At 41.9% G+C, this 18,735-nt stretch overlaps 1 protein-coding gene across 2 annotated transcripts; it reads right to left on the minus strand.

Moving 5' to 3' along the window:
* Positions 1-637: 637 nt before the first annotated feature.
* Positions 638-18,190, minus strand: LOC106567188 (poly(A) specific ribonuclease subunit PAN2). 2 transcript variants are annotated; one of them, XM_014136201.2, is made up of 25 exons: positions 17,665-18,190; positions 17,058-17,353; positions 15,872-16,041; positions 15,489-15,609; positions 15,276-15,353; positions 14,884-15,154; positions 14,441-14,786; positions 13,957-14,053; positions 13,663-13,785; positions 13,381-13,500; positions 13,073-13,201; positions 5,796-5,995; positions 5,439-5,587; positions 5,211-5,317; positions 5,014-5,112; positions 4,686-4,777; positions 4,344-4,485; positions 3,907-4,044; positions 3,532-3,591; positions 3,329-3,419; positions 2,437-2,594; positions 2,063-2,206; positions 1,689-1,868; positions 1,299-1,392; positions 638-1,170 (listed from the first exon to the last, which is right to left on the minus strand). In XM_014136201.2, exons 2-25 carry the CDS (start codon positions 17,343-17,345, stop codon positions 980-982), a joined length of 3,588 nt encoding a protein of 1,195 aa, XP_013991676.1. In that variant the 5' UTR covers positions 17,346-17,353; positions 17,665-18,190; the 3' UTR covers positions 638-979. The 2 variants fall into 2 exon arrangements, with proteins under 2 accessions (XP_013991676.1, XP_013991675.1); XM_014136200.2 differs by having other exon boundaries at positions 17,058-17,358.
* Positions 18,191-18,735: the final 545 nt, after the last annotated feature.

Here is an 18,735-nt window from a genome sequence, read left to right on the forward strand (position 1 = left end):
CCTGCTGTCTGTAAGCTGTTAGTGTCTTAACGACTGTTCCACAGGTGCATGTTCATTAATTGTTTATGGTTCATTGAACAAGCATGGGAAACAGTGTTTACCCCTTTACAATGAAGATCTGTGAAGTTATTTGTATTTTTACAAATTATCTTTGAAAGACAGGGTCCTGAAAAAGGGACGGTTCTTTTTTGCTGAGTTTATATTCTGTTTTAATTACAGGCCAATAGAAACATCACTACAAAAACTTCACCACACTTTCAAAATACTATTCTTTACCCATGTAAGCAGCATAATGTACAGCATAATGACAAACATTCTTTACAAATCTAATGAAAAATAGAAAAGGAAAAATTAAATCAGAAATAGTTTTGGTTTATGCTTTGGAGAAGATGAAAGCTGTTCAGTCCTTATTCAAATACTGTACAGGCAAGCAAGACTATGTGGAAAGTTGGGACACTGACACAACCTCTGTCAGGATTCTGCTCTTGTCAATGGCTTGTCCAGTTTCATGTATGGGGTCCTTATTGAACTTATTGTAACTAGGGCTGCGACGTCATGGAGCTTTTGATGACGGTTATTGGTCAGCCAAATTACCGCGATCAACATTATAACCTTTCAAATAGCAAAACAATTAAAAAACAGTTACAACGGTTATTTTATTTTCATGACAGTCTTTATCCATCACTGTTGGTTATATGGTTGTACGGTAATTGTGCTAGCCCTAGTTGGAACAATACAAAAGAAAAGGCTGATTGAAATAGAGAGTGAATCAGTTTGTCTTCCGGTACTCTTCACAGTCCCATCATTGAGGGAAAGAAGCTGTGCATGTAGGAGGGGACCACATTCAATCAGTGTGGATTGATTGACACTGTAAACTGCTAATAATAGTAAGTAAAGTTTAGTCAGCCTCAATAATTCCTAAACCCCACCAACATTACACTCTCTAATGCAATGCCAGTTTCACACTTTTTCAGCTACCTTAACCATCTCCTGTGTCACAGTCCGGGACTTTCCAGTCCATCTTGCGGCCTTTCTCGTAGAGTCCCTTCAGAACTTTGCGGACTTCATTGTTTCCTCCTCCACGACTCAGTTCCAGGTACTTATTGTACAGAGAAAGTGCGGTGCGTGCATCCTCGATACTGTCATGTGTCTCACCCTGGATGTTCAGGTCTGGAAAAGCAAGTAGCAGTTTTGCCATCACACACAATTTTGTGTTACATAGAGACATTTGGAAAATGGCAGACTAAGAAGTAATTTCTATATGAACAAAACAGTGGTTGAGGAGTTTAAACTCTTACCCAGGAAGTACCAGGCGAGAAAGCGCAGAGAGATCATCCTCTTACGAGGCATATGGAACAGGTAGACTGTGTCAACTACCTGATCCTTCAGCACCTGAGCAAGGAAACAAAAACACAGATGAGCTCCCAAACTCCCTCCACTGAAATGACCCCGTCTACTGTTTCTAGCTAACCAATAGGGCTGGATTACTAGACACAGATTAAGATTGGTTCTGGACTAAAAAGCCATTTTAAAAAGGACATTTTCCATTGAGCATTCTTTTTAGTCCAAGGCTTAATCTGTGTCTGGGAAACCAGCCCATAATCTTTACTAAAACTGCGGCCAGGGGTATAGAAACAGGTACATTTGGTTCAATTTCACAATCAGATAAATTAAGTACACAAATTTACCAGCAAATTTATAACGCGGAAGTCCTTTTGTAAACCATGGCCAACAAAGCGCACTCCGGTGTCAATGAGGAAGCGCAGCTTCAGGTAAGTTGACTTCAGAGTGGTCAAGTGCTTGGAGGAAATCTTAGCATCTAGGTCCCCTGGTTTGATGCCTGAGTACTGGGTCAGATAGTCCACCACCTGCACCAGCAAAAGAGTGAAGTAGATTCAACTTCAAGAACTAAGATGAGTTGAATTTAGGTATTTTTGTTAAGAACCTGTATTGTTTGTGGTTATTTAACATCCGATTTTACTGCAAAGCAATAATTATCTGAACATCCATCCATCCTGTTAAAGTACTGATATTATCGCCAGGTCGAGAGGGGCTGCATTACCTGCTCCTGAGTGGAGATGTAGTCATCGATGAATGGTACTCCATCGTTGGGACCCTGACCGCGCACACAGGTGATCCGTGCCACAGACATCTGACTGGGCTTAATGGTGGATTTGGTGCCGTCACTGCGTAGCTCTGCCTCCTCCTACATACCCAAAGACATTGATTCGATCAATAGGGGGGAATTTAAACAGTGGATAATGCTGCTAGGGTGAAGCTGCCCCTCCTATACACCTATTTAATGATTACGGTTAGGAACCGGGTAGGAAAAACTATTCCAAAACTGTACCTGAAAAGGAATCTTCTAGATTCATTGTTGACCTAGCACTCTGACTTATACACCAAACCTAGAAATCACACTTCTGCCAGACTGACCTGGTTGAGGGTGACAAACTCAGCGTCCAGTCCCACGAGGTCTCCGGCCTGGGGCATCTCACTGACCATGAGGGGGATGAACGTGGCGTGGCTCTTCCTCTGCTTCCTCGCCAGTGATGCCTCTGTCAGCAGCACACTGGCCTCGATGGGGTTTTTAACTGGGAAAGACAGACAGAAATCAAGTGTTGGGGTGTTATCAAACAGGTAATAAGTGCAGTCATACACAGTACCACAAACAACACCCATCTTCACAGAGGAGGTCAAGGTTATGTTGCGTACTGGTTTGGACTGACACCAAGACAAATGTCCTGTACGTATAATTACATTTACATTTAAGTCTCTTATCCAGAGCGTCTGCTAAATCCAGAGAGCGCATACATTTCAAAAAAAATTTCTCCCCCCCTGTACTGGCCCCCCCGTGGGAATCGAACCCACAACCCTGGCGTTGCAAACACCATTGCAAACACCATGCTCTACCAACTGAGCCACTGAACAAAATTATAAACGCAACTTGCAACAATTTCAAAGATTTTAGTGAGTTACAGTACATATAAGGAAATCAGTCAATTGAAACACATTCATTAGGCCCTAATCTATGGATTTCACATGACTGGGAATACAGATATGCATCTGTTGGTCACAGATACCTTAAGAAAAGTGGGCCTCACAATGGGTCTCGCTCAGGACCTCGTCACGGTATTTCTGTTCATTGAAATTGCCATTGATAAAATGCAATTGTGTTTATGCCTGCCCATACCATAACCCCACCGCCACCATGGGGCACTCTGTTCAAAATGTTGACATCGGCCAACTGCTCGCCCACACGACGCCATACATGTAGTCTGCGGTTGTGAGGCCAGTTGGACATACTGCCAATGAGTGGATTGCTTACTGCGTAGGTCGTATTTGGAGTGGTAGTTTCTCTTGGCGTAATATAAGATGGCAGGCACCTTCCAGTTCACATCAAACTGTGCTGCTTCTGCCTGAAACGCACAAACAAAAACAAAAATACAAACACTTATTTTAGACTCTTGTTATATTTGAGGAATTAACAAGATATTTGATATGTTGATTCAGTGAGTAATCAAAGATGACCTTGTCAATTGGCTCAATCAGGAAGTCATTGAATAGATACCACTGCTGGTGTGTTACCCCCTTAAACCACAAAATGAACAAAAATAAATTAGTTAAATATGGTTTTCACAATATTATTATTAGCATATATACACACTGAGTGTACAAACTTTAAGAACACCTTCCTAATATCCTCCCCATCATCTACACTGATTGAAGTGGATTTAACAAGTGACATCAATAAGGGATTATAGCTTCCACCTGGATTCACCTGGTCAGTCTGTCATGGAAAGAGCAGGTGTTCTCAATATTTTGTACAGTCAGTGTAGCTTTCAATTCTCCTGATGTTTGTTGATGTTCTTACTTTGGCTCTAACAGATCTATCCATCCACTCACCTCTTTTCTGACGTGATAGGTCTCTCCCACTTTGATGTGTGCTACCAGGTTTCCCCCGGTGCGAGCGTCCAGTACATGAGGCACAGTAACCACCAAGTCATAGAGAGACGCTCCTTCAGCCTCCTCAGTGGAGTTCAGCTAAACGATTGGTTAAAGAAAAAGCATTTTCATACATACAGCACTAATACAGATCATTCTATTAAACTGAAACCAGTACGGAAAAACAAAAACAACCTATGAGGAGCCAAATGGAAAAACCATCTTGAAAAATTATTTGGTGAGTGAACCTATGAATGTGAAGTAAAAGTAGTTGTTGGCTGTTCTGTGTCTCTCACCTAGGGTTGCACAATTCCATGAACTTTCAATCAGTTCCCTGGACTTCTTGAAAAACAGGGAATTTATAAAAATTTCCCAGAATTTTGCAACCCTTCTCTCACCTCCTCTTCCTCTGGCCAACTGCTTATCTCCAGGCCCTGGCTTTTGCTGATGGACATCTTCAGAGTGAGAGGGATCCAGACGTGACGCAGGTCCTCCACTCTGGTGTCAAAGGTCAGGCCCTCCGTATTGACCAGCCCCTCCCTAAACAACATGGAGGTTATCAAAAGTGCATTGAGGAAAATTTGAATTTCAGTTTACTCCCTGAATTGGCCCCGATGCAGGGTAACATTTCAAAAACAAAATGTCAGATGATCATTGTTTTGACAAGCTTTCCCATCAATATTTCCATGAGAGTATGAACTCTCACTAGCCAAATATGTGGAAAGGTTCATCATTCGTACTCTAAGCACCACTCAGTTGGTTGTTGTGGTGGAGGTTCTTTGGGCTTATGGGGTTCCATTTCCTCTTTCTTCTTGGCCTTGATGAAAGCGTACTGTGGAGAGAGAGGAACAGCTTGATTCACTGTAATAATTTTGTGGCAAAATATTACTGACACTGGAAACACAAACAACATCATCGGGATATGAGAAGTACTAAATCTCTAATGTGCTCCTGTAAATATATGGCCATCATGTCATTGTAAATATCAATAGCAGTCTGTATTCAGCATTTGCCATTGTAGGAGGAAATACTCAAGCGGTCGATCATGGTTTGGATTTAAGAGCTCACCTCTGCCTGAGCCTTCCAGAACTCAGCCTCTTTGACACTGTTCACCTCACAGTTAATGACCAGTACATCAGGAAGGCAGCGGATGTTCCGTGTCTGCACCTAGAGGTAAATGGATACAGGAAAAACACATTAAAGAATCGACTCAAACCATAAACCAATTTTAAAACTAAAAAAGGTTTATAAAAAGTGTCACTTACTGTGGGCTGGTACTTTTCACAGTTCTCACACCACGCCTGTGTACTCTGCTCCAGACATATACTCTTCTTCAGGATCTCAGCAAAGTCATACTCCTTTATCGTCTTATCTAACAGAATAGGATTTACAGTAAAACACCAATATATGATCAAGAAATCCATTGTACTACCCAAATAACAGTGATACTAGTCAAATACTTGCAGAGTAAAGACAATTAGGGGAAACCTAACCAAGTGAGTTCTGCTCAGGGTAGTGCATGGTGAAGAGCAAGGTGAGAGAGGAGCGTACGGTCTCCTTTCCACAGCGACACAGGCTGCTGTTCTCAACCTCACATCCAAACTGCCTTCCGATTACAGACTCGCCTGAGGAGCCCAGAGCACTGTCACCAACAAAGCATAAAAAAATTATCAAGCCAAAGTCATCACTAAACACAAATAGAAGATGCTCTATTATACACTAAAGAAATATTAAAAGCTGATTTACTTCCTAACATTGAGAGTTTAAGAAATGCAGATCATTTTAACTAGTATCTTTTTTTGGGGGGGGGGGGCTGTTAAAAATGTAAAACAAAAGGAAAAAGGTGTCACCTGCTGCTGGCTCCTCGGTAGGCCTGTGGCCCCTCCTGCTCCTGGGTCTCCTGGTGGAGCTGGGTTAGAATGAAGCGGTTCCAGCTCTGGATGAGACGGCCCAGCCTGGCCTTCCCCGTCTGCTCATCAGAGTCAGCCAGGATAAGGCCCAGGGCAGATGCCTCTGGGATTGTTCGGAATGCTCGGAGGAAATTACTGGCCTTTGAGAGGGGTTAGAGGGTACAGTGGTTGCAATGAGTGAATGGCAATGGGAGTAGGCAGCAGGATGGTTCAATTATGGTCCGTCAGTACAGTGCATACATAAAACACATTACAGTGCTCTATTACCTCTAATACAACTACATCAAACTCTTTATTACAACTCTACTACATCTACATAAGAACATTCCTACAGGGGTCTATTATTTTGTATTGACAGATGGACCATATGACAGAGTGTGACATGTGTCATGGCTGTTGGTGGCATAGAGCTAGAATGAATAGAATGGCTTGGAACCTCTGACCCTACAGGTCGTCACTTGTTACCACAGCCAAAGTCAGAAGGCCCACCGACTCGACCAATCAGATGAGGGAGTGTGATGACGCGTATGCTGACCGGCTTGCAGGGGCAGATAAGAGACATGGATTTCTTTTATCTATTGATCCGTCAATGATTTGGTTATTTATTAGCTATAATAAAACCAACCGTTATAAATGAAGTGTTAATCAGATGTCTTATTCTTCCTCATGGTTACTCGTCTTAATCCAGAATAGGTTTACTCCAATAGCTGCATTGTTTTTAAAATGGCATGTAGACAAATAGATTTACACATTACATTGACATATTAGCAGATGCTCTTATCCAGAGCAACTTACAGGAGCGATTAGGGTTAGTGCCTTCCTCAAGGGCATATCGACTGATTTTTCACCTAGTCGGCTCGGGGATTCAAACCAGCGACCTTTCACATACAGTCCCAACACTCTTAACCGCTAGGCTACCTGCCGCCCATCTTGAGTTTAGATTTTTATGTTTAATATCCACAAGTAAAAAGTACAGTTTCAGACATTTCCATTTTTTTTTTTTTTAGATGGCTGATTTAAGATGAAAACAACCCTGTTACTGTATTTGACACTTAGGCACTTACACAGGTAAATTACACTGAATATACAAAACATTAAGGACACGTGCTCTTTCCATGATAGACTGGCTAGGTGAATCCATGTGAAAGCTATGGTCCCTTATTGATGTCACTTGTAAAATCCACTTCAATCAATGTAGATGAAAGGGAGGAGACAGGTTAAAGAAGGATTTTTAAGCCAACTTGACACAACTGTGAGAAGCATTGGAGTCAACATGGGCCAGCATCCCTGTTGAACACTTTCGACACCTTGTAGAGTCCATGCCCCGACGAATTGAGGCTGTTCTGAGGGCAAAAGTGTGTGTGTGTGGGAAGGGGGTTTCCGTTTTCGTCTCTGCACAAAGGCATGGTCTTTAAGCTAAAGAAGACACCCAAAGCTCTTTAGAGTAAGGGGAAACTACATTTGTATTTGTTGTACTGGCCCACCCACCCGCTTTTTTAGAGGACAAAAGTCACTTTCATTTATATATATATTTTTTACAGATAGTTTGTTACATACATATTACTCATACACTTTACATCAGTGGTGGTCGGTGAAGTTTAAGATGAGGGAGGACGATCATTTTTTTATGAGCTTGGCCTTATTTCTATTACAGCATATTGGATGAGTGTCATTCATATTCCATTCACCCAGCTCAATGTAACATCGATAGGTTTAGGCTACTACATGATACTTGAGTTTTCCCTATTCCTATCATGAGGTTGCTACAACCTAGCCAATGAATGAAAGTTTACGAAGGTGCACACAGGCCGAGAGTTAATGAGAGTAAATCAAGGTGACAGACATTCAACACCGCTTTGCACACTCTCTGATCTAGCTGATCTAGGGCGTAGTCAGTAGTCCAACAGTTGCAAACGAGAGTTTCTATTGGACAAATTCAGGTATGTTTATCCCTGTTTCGTTACATTTGCTTCCGTTTAAGAAATGTTTTAACAGAATTGGCGTAATGAATACACCCCCGATCACACTAGGGCTGACCCCATTTAGTTGACTGGTCGATTTTTTTGGTTGATCAATAATTTTTTAGAGGAGCACACCGGTATCACCGGTAGTACATTTAGCGTTAATTCACATAATTACTAATCTACAATGTTTGTTTGGTTACCATATTTTCTGTTAATGCATTCAATATATTATTATTAGTATTTTACAGTTCTCATTGTTGAAGTGAACACGTTATTTATAGTGTACAAACTAGGATACACTTGTGAGAAACACGTTTTGGTTCATTTCCTTCCATTTACGAGTTGTTTTGTTTTGAGCACTCTTGTCAATGTTGAGTAAGGACGTGCACCTGATTATGCATAGAAGTAGGCCTAGGCTACCTGGCCAGCATGCAAATGTAGGCTTAGAAATGTGCCCATTTGGAGATCTGATGGTATTTCTGATCTTAACTTATCACCACTAATGAGCTGTGGAGCTTCTCAAATACATTTTTTGTTTCTTTACAAACAGCAAGTAAACAAAGTCTGTTTTTAAATCCATTGAGAATGACAATAGTTCCCCAATGTAGCCCATTTGAAAAATCTTTCCAGCTCTCTCCCTTTCGATAAACACTCTACTTGAAAGGGAAAAAATGTCATGTTCTGATCCAGTGGAAACATCATAAAAACAGGCCTACCTGATTACTTTTTATCCCTTGCGCAAATAGCCCACCGCTGTGTCTGTCTGGAGCTCACTGGTACTGGAAACTCGAGGGTCCAGAATATTTTAGTTAGGGCAAGCTTTGGGTTGGGTCCAGTTGATAGTTGATCAAATTTTTCAAGTTCCGTCAGACAGGCCATGTGTAGCCAATGTAATACTTTTTAAAATCAGGACCGTTTCTACCTGCAGCTTGCAATGTTATTAGTTGTTGTCTTTATGTATGCTATTTTTACATAGTTGGCAATGGCAATAGAAGTTACTTTTAGATTTGTATCATTTTCATCTAGATATAATTAATACAAATTCTATGATAATGATTTTGAGATATGATGACTTTATTATAAAATAAATGAAACTGTTCCACGAAAATGTGCATATGAAAATCCTAACTGACACACCAAATTGAAAAGGTTGCTGAATGGCAGAATCTGTAAAGGCCAGGGGCAGGAGGTTGTTCGGGAACAGGTTATCTTTATCTCTGGCTCCCTCGAGTCATTTGTCTTAATTATTGAATTACAGTTTGCTTAAAGCATCTGACAAGCTCAGTAACCTACATAGATTTGATTTATTAAAACACATATGGTGTGTCTATACAGTGGATTCGGAAAGTATTCAGACCCCTTGACTTTTTCCACATTTTGTTACGTTACTGCCTTATTCTAAAATTGATTAAATTGTTTTTTTTCGTCATAAATATACACACACAATAGCCCATAACGACAAAGAAAAAACAGGTATTAAAAATTTAAATATTACATTTACATAAGTATTTAGACCCTTTATTCAGTACTTTGTTGAAGCACCTTTGACTGTGATTACAGCCTCGAGTCTTCTTGGGTATGATGCTACAAGCTTGGCACACCTGTATTAGGGGAGTTTCTCCCATTCTTCTCTGCAGATCCTCTCAAGCTCTGTCAGGTTGGATGGGGAGCGTCGCTGCACAGCTATTTTCAGGTCTCTCCAGAGATGTTCAATCAGGTTCAAGTCCGGGCTCGGGCTGGGCCATTCAAAGACATTCAGAGACTTGTCCCGAAGCCACTCCTGCATTGTCTTGGTTGTGTGCTTAGAGTTGTTGTCCTGTTGAAAGGTGAACCTTCGCCCCAGTCTGAGGTCCTCAGCGCTCTGGAACAGGTTTTCATCAAGGATCTCTCTGTACTTTGCTCCATTCATCTTTCCCTCGATCCTGACTAGTCTCCCAGTCCCTGCCGCTGAAAAACATCCCCACAGCATGATGCTGCCACCACCATGCTTCACCGTAGGGATGGTGCCAGGTTTCCTCCAGACGTGACGCTTGGCATTCAGGCCAAAGAATTCAATCTTGGTTTCATCAGACCAGAGAATCTTGTTTCTCATGGTCTGAGAGTCTTTATGTGCCTTTTAGCAAACTCCAAGTGGGCTTTTATGTGCCTTTTACTGAGGAGTGATTTCTGTCTGGCCATTCTACCATAAATGCCTGATTGGAGGAGTGCTGCAGAGATGGTTGTCCTACTGGAAGGTTCTCCCATCTCCACAGAAGAACTCTAGAGCTCTGTCAGAGTGACCATCAGGTTCTTGGTCACCTCCCTGACCAAGGCCCTTCTCCCCCGATTGCTCAGTTTGGCCGGGCAGCCAGCTCTAGGAAGAGTCTTGGTGGTTCCATTAAGAATGATGGAGGCCACTGTGTTCTTGGGTAGCTTCAATGCTACAAAAATTTTTGGTACCCTTCCCCAGATCTCGGAGCTCTACGGACAATTCCTTAGACCTTGTGAGGTTTTTTTTTCTCTGACACGCCCTGTCAACTGTGGGACGTTATATAGACAGGTGTGTGCCTTTCCAAATCATGTCCAATCAATTGAATTTACCACAGATGGGACTCCAATCAAGTTGTAGAAACATCTCAAGGATGAGCAATGGAAACAGGATAAACCTGAGCTCAATTTTCGAGTCTCATAGCAAAGGGTCTGAATATTTATGTAAATAAGGTATGTCTGATTTTTGTGTAGCCACCCTTTGCCTTGATGACAGCTTTGCACACTCTTGGCATTCTCTCAACCAGCTTCACCTGGAATGCTATTCCAAGTCTTGAAGGAATTCCCACATATGCTGAGCACTTGTTGGCTGCTTTTCCTTCACTCTGCGGTCCAACTCATCCCAAACCATCTCAATTGGGTTGAGGTCGGGTGATTGTGGAGGCCAGGTCATATGATGCAGCACTCCATCACTCTCCTTCTTGGTCAAATAGCCCTTACACAGCCTGGAAGTGTGACGGGTCATTGTCCTGTAGAAAAACAAATGATAGTCCCACTAAGCGCAAACCAGATGGGATGGCATATCGCTGCAGAATGCTGTGGTAGCCATGCTGGTTAAATGTGCCTTGAATTATAAATAAATCACTGACAGTGACACCAGAAAAGCACCCCCACGCCTCCTCCTCCATGCTTCACGGTCAGAACACACATGCGGAGATCATCCATTCACCTACTCTGCGTCTCACAAAGACACGGCGGTTGGAACCAAAAATCAAATATTTGGACTCATCAGACCAAAGGACAGATTTCCACCAGTCTAATGTCCATTGCTCGTGTTTCTTGGCCCAAGCAAGTCTCTTATTCTTATTGGTGTCCTTTAGTAGCGTTTTCTGTGCAGCAATTCGACCATGAAGGCCTTATTCTCGCAGTCTCCTCTAAACAGTTGATGTTGAGATGTGTCTGTTACTTGAACTCTGTAAAGCATTTATTTGGATTTATGCAATTTCCGAGGCTGGTAATTCTAATGAACTTATCCTCTGCAGCAGAGGTAACTCTGGGTCTTCCATTCCTGTGGCGGTCCTCATGAGAGCCAGTTTCATCATAGCGCTTAATGGTTTTTGCGACTGCACTTGAAGTAACATTCAAAGTTCTTGACATTTTCTGGATTGACTGATGTCTTAAAGTAATGATGGACTGTCGTTTCTCTTTGCTTATTTGAGCTGTTCTTGCCATAATACGGACTTGGTCTTTTACCAAATAGGGCTATCTTCTGTATACCACCTCCACCATGTCATAACACAACTGATTGGCTCAAACGCATTATGAAGGAAAGAAAAAAAACACCTTTTTGGTTACTACATGATTCCATGTGTGTTATTTCATAGTTTTGATGTCTTCACTATTATTCTACAATGTAGAAAACAGTAAAAATAAAGAAAAACCCTTGAATGAGTAGGTGTGTCCAAACTTTTGACTGGTACTGTACAGCAACATCGCACAGCCATTGAAGAGGAGCGGGACAACATTCCACAGACCACACTCAACAGCCTGATCAACACTATGCGAAGGAGATGTAACATGCTGCATCAGGCAAATGGTGGTCACACCAGATACTAACTGGTTTTCTGATCCACGCCCCTACTTTTTTTTTAAGGTATGTGATTTCCTTATATGAACTGTAACTCGGTAAAAATCTTTGAAATTGTTGCAAGTTGCGTTTATAATTTTGTTCAGTATACATTATACGTACAGGATATTTGCCTTGGTGTCAGTCCAAACCAGTACGCAACATAACCTTGACCTCCTCTGTGAAGATGGGTGTTGTTTGTGGTACTGTGTATGACTGCAGTTATTACATGTTTGATAACACCCCAACACTTGATTTCTGTCTGTCTTTCCCAGTTAAAAACCCCATCGAGGCCAGTGTGCTGCTGACAGAGGCATCACTGGCGAGGAAGCAGAGGAAGAGCCACGCCACGTTCATCCCCCTCATGGTCAGTGAGATGCCCCAGGCCAGAGATCTCGTGGGACTGGACGCTGAGTTTGTCACCCTCAACCAGGTCAGTCTGGCAGAAGTGTGATTGCTAGATTTGGTGTATAAGTCAGAGTGCTAGGTCAACAATGTATCTAGAAGGTTCCTTTAAGGTACAGTTTTGGATAAGTTTTTCCTACCCAGATCCTTAACTGTAACCCAGTAAAATCTTTGAAATTGTTGTATGTTGCGTTTATATTTTTGATAAGTGTATATGTGTACTTCACACTGTTGAGTAAGAAATCTGAGTATAATGCTGTATGGATGTGAACCCCAATACATGTTCATGTCATCATCACCAGTCAACTGCATTAGTTAAAAACGACTTTCACTACCACCACTGATTTCTGTATGCTAGCTATGCTACCAGTTTATACGAATGGGAGTTAGCATTTAGCAGTCACTTCTTCTAAACCTAAAAAAGGGACAACTTCTAAATGCAGCAAAAATAGCTAAATGTATGCACATCAGACACATCAGACGGATTTGACGAATAACCACTTCGTTAGATTAGATTTGTTGAATGTGCCCCAATCCGGCATCCTTCTATCCCCCGCAGTCTGCGTTCCATTGATTTATTTACCGCATCTATGTCAGTTGAGTTGACTTAACAAATCACAGCACAGATTGAAGGGAATACTTCCTGCTTTTACTTCCTGTACACTCAAAATGGCTGCCAGTCCACCCATTATGCCATCATTGACTTGAATGGAGAAGGCCTTTCTATTCATTCTATTCCTATGACCGGTGGCTACCTGACAGGGGTCTCCTCGTGACAGGTCCAGCATGTGGAAGAGGAAGCCCAGCTCACACGCCAGACAGAACTCCTTCTGACACAGGTGGTTCTGGACCAGGCAGCGGATTGGCTCCAGGAAATACAACACCTAACCAATCAAACAAACACAGGGAAAACACACACTGAAATAATCTTACAACAATTTTTATTTGTAAATGGGAACAAATAATGTACAAATAATCATGAGCTCGATAACTTAAACAAATATAAATCAACCTTGGTATATTTACAGTATATAACTTAACGCCACTCATTTCCAATTCTCACCTGAATCATGCAGTTGCAGTAAGCATTGGGAATGTGAGGTTCAAGACCAGCAAACAGGGTCCTGTTGTAATGTTTGAAGTCAAAGTCCTCGAGGCCAAGTTTGGAGTATTTGATGGTGACCTGATGGGCACAAAACAATCCAAGATGTACGGTCTTATCGTTAACACAACAAGCTAACCTCATCACTCACATTGAACTGTGCTCATAACACATATTCATACTATTAAACCACACATTCCACCATTACAGGTAGATAACAATGTAATTAGTAAAGAGACACACCTTCCTGTATTTCTTGGGCACCATGTACAGGTGTGGTTCTTCATCTCGACCAATAAGAGACTCAGGAACACCCTGGTTGTAGTTATCATAGTCCAGCTCCACCTCCTTGATCTTGTAAGGAACCTGAAACACAGGTCATTGGGTCACCAAGAGAGGATTTCTATACAAGCCAAGCATAGTTCAGTATCCAACTCTTCCTGAATAACACTGTCTGGACAAAAAAAATGGATGAAAACGCATTGCTTCTGATGTAAAAAAATAAAAAAGTACACAATTTGTGGATGATTGATGTACCTGGTTCCGGGGACGTGTGCGAGGATTGGGGGCGTAACCAATGAACCCTACAGAGTTCATAGTGCGCAGGATCTCTGGGTCCACTGGGGGTGCTCGTCTGGAGGATAAAAAGGTGAGAAATATTTTTATACTTTAACTTAGTCATTTACATTTTAGTCCTTTAGCAGACGCTCTTATCCAGAGTGACTTACAGTTCGTGCATTCATCTAAAGACAGCTGGTGGGACAACCACATACCACAGTCGCAAGAAAATGTTACCTCAAAGAAGTTATCAGCAATCAGTGGTAGCAAGAAAATACACTTTTGGGGGGAGGGGAGAAGACAATTGATCCTTCTGGCACAAGAGAAAACATCTACAGTAACTTTTGGGAAGAGACTGGCATTACCCCAGCTTAAGGTGCAGTGAATTCACCCCATAGCCTACTTCAGCAGATCAAAGTCCCAAAAGGACAGAAGACTTGTCTTAAAACAATGTGTTACCTACCTAGGGCTGGGAGTGGCCTGTGTGGTGACCCAGTCTGACAGTAGTGGTTCTGAGCTGTTCAAAGGCATGGGGATGAGGGACAAGGGCAACAGGTCATGGCTCCAGTCTAGCTGAGGCAAGGAGTCCACCAGACAGGGCAGAGCAAACTCTGTCTCCCGCGAGTAGCTGTTGTAGGAGACCTCTGGGGCGTCTGACCAAAGGTGCACACCTCCCCCAGAGTCCCCAAAGGCCAAAGCCTGCTTGCTGGAGGACACGTCGAAGCTCATGAGCAACTGGCCCACGGTGTTGACATGGAAAACGTCAGCCAGGTTAGCTAGTCCAGTGGGCTCACAGAACTGACACTCTCCTGGGGATAGAGGGAAAAGACGGTCAATTATTTTCTGCAGTCTGATAAATACAGCTAGCAGGCTGCATAACAAACACATTCCCCATTTGATCAATACCTGTCTGTGAGATGATGGCCAGGCGTGACGTGTACGTAGGGATGAAGCGCAAGAAGAGGGGGTCCACGTGCACCTGGAGTGGTGTCACAGTGCGCATCATGCGCAGGTCAAACACCATGAGGAAGCGGTCACACGCCAGTCTGTTCAGCCCTCGACTGGAGAACCCACATGCAGCCAGGAGGTTGCCATGGACATCGAAGTCTGACAGGCTACCGGAGAAGGCATCAAACTCATGTTCTAGCTTGAAAGTGCGCAGGTCACAAAGGGACACCTGGTTTTGTGGAAGGCAAGATGATGAGCAATATGAATGGTTAAGTATGTAAAAAGCCCTAGTAGCATCTTCCAAACACTGAGAAACATGGGTGGCCTTGGGCCTCTCTTGCTGTCCTTACCTTCCCAGATGTGTTCCCACAGAATAAGAAACGATTGGACTGCCGCATAATAGCTACCCCTGGAGCCTCGACTGTGAACTAGGCATTGGAAGGAAAGATCACAATATTTACAATTATTCATCAATTATTTTTAAGAGCCTATAGGCCAAAAAATACAGGCAAAATGATTTATTGCAACTAGTTATATTTTCACATGCTGATGTCATGCAATACCTTTTGGGTCTGCTGCACAGTATTAAGGTCAAATTCAAGCACATAATTCTGTAGTCCACCCATGAGCATTGCATTGTTTTCTGTCATAAGCAGACTATGCATGTCAGCTCCCTCCTCCATTCTGCAATGTACACATTCATTAATTAAGACAATTACACTATACTGTACAGTATTCAAGATGCACATCCAAACTGAAGCTGTAACTTTGCTTCAGCTGAATGTTGATTCTAGAGATACATTTTTGCAAGCGTCATTTCAGCACCCACCTTTGAACCTAAGCAAACATGGCTGCATGGCTCGCATAATAACATTAATGGGTTATCAGTAAGAACTAAAATCAGTAAGAAAACTACAATGTGCAAAAGCATTTGCATGCCACTCACGGGTAGTCGAACATTACGAGGCCTCCACGAGTTTGGCACTTGAGATTACTCTTAGAGAGAAACAGAACCCCTGTCTCCATGCTCTGAATCTGACGAATGTCATCAGTCGAGTGCGCCTGGAAAGATGAGTAGCGGCCCATTGTCGAACCAAAGAAGGACATCGCATGTCCCTATGGAAAAGAGAGAGGGGAAACAAGTTAATATCACTGGGGAAAAAAGGTGGCGAATAGCTCATATTGCAAAATTACAAAAAAAGTTCCAACTGAAACTTAAGTGAACAAAACATTTGTGGACACACATGATCCAAGTACTAGTAATACCCTATTGGGTCATTCCACCTCAAAAAGGTGGAACAGATAAGATTAGTATTCCCGCAACATTATATTGTTGAAATATTATTTTGATCTATGATCAATTAAGCTAATTGATTGCATTCAAACTGGCCATTTTAATTTATAGGATTCATATAATATTCAGTAAATATAGTAACAAACATCCGATTTGGACCAAATGAGTTAGACATGAGGAATCCAAAGAAACGGTCAAAGGCCACCCCACATCCCCTGGAAATCCCACCCCAACAGAGTATATAGTGTCAGGTCTCTATGTCTGACAAGTAGTACGGAGCTGCAGCTCAGAGTATTTTTCTTCATCCTGTGTAATGTACTCTCAGTGAATTTGGTGATTGTTTTTTTTCCCCCTGTTCAGAGAAATATGTCATTGAAGTTTTTAGGTTTATGTCCCATCCTACATACTGATATTATCAGGTTCTGACCACCAGACGGTGCTTTTCCTGCTATTAGCTGATGTTTTTTTAAGGACCCCCCTCAATGTTAAAGGGATTGTTCACCCAAATTACAAAATTATAGATTTTCTTACCCTGTAAGCAGTCTATAGACAAGGTCTGACAGCAATCCATGCTTTGGTTTTGTTGTCATCTGTTTCAAATGCTAACTGTTTTGCATCCAATACAAGTTAATGGTACCTATATCAGCATTTCACACATCATGTCCAAATCATTCTCAAGTATAATTTTTTTTTTACTGTTACTTATAGATTACTTGAATATGAAGCATGAAAATGCTAACATAGGTACCATCTAAGATCATCTAAGATAGTGGGTGTCATGGCTTGCTGAAATTACATGGAATGACCCTATTTTCGCACATAATAATTTGTCTCTTACCCTGTGGTTCCCCATCCAGAGTAGCTCCTCTTGCAGGTCAAAGTGAGTTGCTGTGACAGGAACGCCCACCTCTGCATGCACGCTGTGGAGCTCAGAGAACATCCCCTCCATCATGTGCACAGACTCAGGTATGGCCACGGGAAGACCATCTGGATCAAGCTCCACACCTTGCAACAAACCCGGATTGAGCCGTGGGTCCATGGAGGGCTCCCTACCCGGCTCTAGATTCCCATGGAGGGCGGGTGCGTATTCACCCATTCCTGGGTCCAGACTATCAAAGTTCATCATGAGGACATCTGTCCTGGAAATAAAATGGGTGCATGTTGTTCAAATAGGCTTGCAAATTGGATTATAGACTGACTGTAGTAGCCAGTTAGCTACAGATTATGAATTATATTTAGGTAGCATTCTCATTAGGCCATCAATGTAAATAACAATTTGTTCTTAACTGACTAGCAGAGTTAAATAAAGGTTAAATAAAAAATAAATAAACACCAGTGACCTCTGGGCGTATTCATTCCGCAGATTCTGTTGCAAAACTTTTTTTAAACGGAAGCAAACATAATGAAATGTGGAAGGATTTACCGCTTAGGTATATGGGACTTACCTGAATTTGTTCAATAGAAACACTTATTTTAGTTACACGTTTTGCAACTGTTTGGACTAATGATTACAACCCAGCTAATCTAGCCCTGTCAGCATGCTAAGCATAATAGGTAACCATCAGGGCTATAGTTGTTGGTCTGCTGTATTCGTAAACTAGGTAAGAATTACAATATTGCTATACTGGATTACAATAGTACAGTGTTCATTGTTTTTAAGGCAATTAAAAGAGGACAAACTAGTTAGCTGTATCGGCCCAACGTGCGGATTTCATGCAACTGTTTGCTAGCTAACTAACGTTAGCGACGTTAGTAAGCATGAGCTAGTTTGGATAACACAACTCCTAATACGAATCCCATGTTCAAAATCAATGGAAACAAAGACATTAATCATTTACTAAATGTATAACTGTACACCGTGCCCCAAATAATAGCTTCTCAGTTGCTAATTTTGTTATGTAGATTTCTTTGCGTCCATGATTGCTTCATTCAGAGTAACAATAAAACCAACGAGCAACCAAGTATTTCCGGAGCAAATAGTGTCGCTACATTCACGAAACGACAAAGTTCAGAACCAACCCTCAATGTTCTTATTCTTCGTCCAATATGTTGCATTACCGCCACCTACTAGACTGGAGTACAACTCCTTTATACTTTGCTTGAAAAATAGATAAACAAATACCCTACCATCTAACACTACACCATCAACAAAAATTCAAAAAATAAAAATATATAAATATCACCCTACTCCACTATTTAAATCTATTTAGTCCTACCTCATGCCAACAACCTGAAAGGATGGGACATTACCACTTAAAACACCCTGTAACTCTTCTGATCTCAAGTCTCGCACACCCAAATACTTCTCTGCAGCTGCCACCACAGCCTACATTTTCTGCAACTTACACTCCATCCCTGCAGTACAGTTGATAACCATTGCTATAAACACTAAAAATGCAATCTTACTGAAACATAGATCACTTGTTGGCCTATCCTTCTGTACTGGTACAGATCTACTCCTCTCAGGATCCCTGCCCCTTGACCCATCTTCCTCTACTTGCTTCACTGCCTCAGCA

The sequence above is a fragment of the Salmo salar genome, chromosome ssa13 (assembly GCF_905237065.1).
Source record: "Salmo salar chromosome ssa13, Ssal_v3.1, whole genome shotgun sequence".
NCBI lineage: Eukaryota > Metazoa > Chordata > Actinopteri > Salmoniformes > Salmonidae > Salmo > Salmo salar.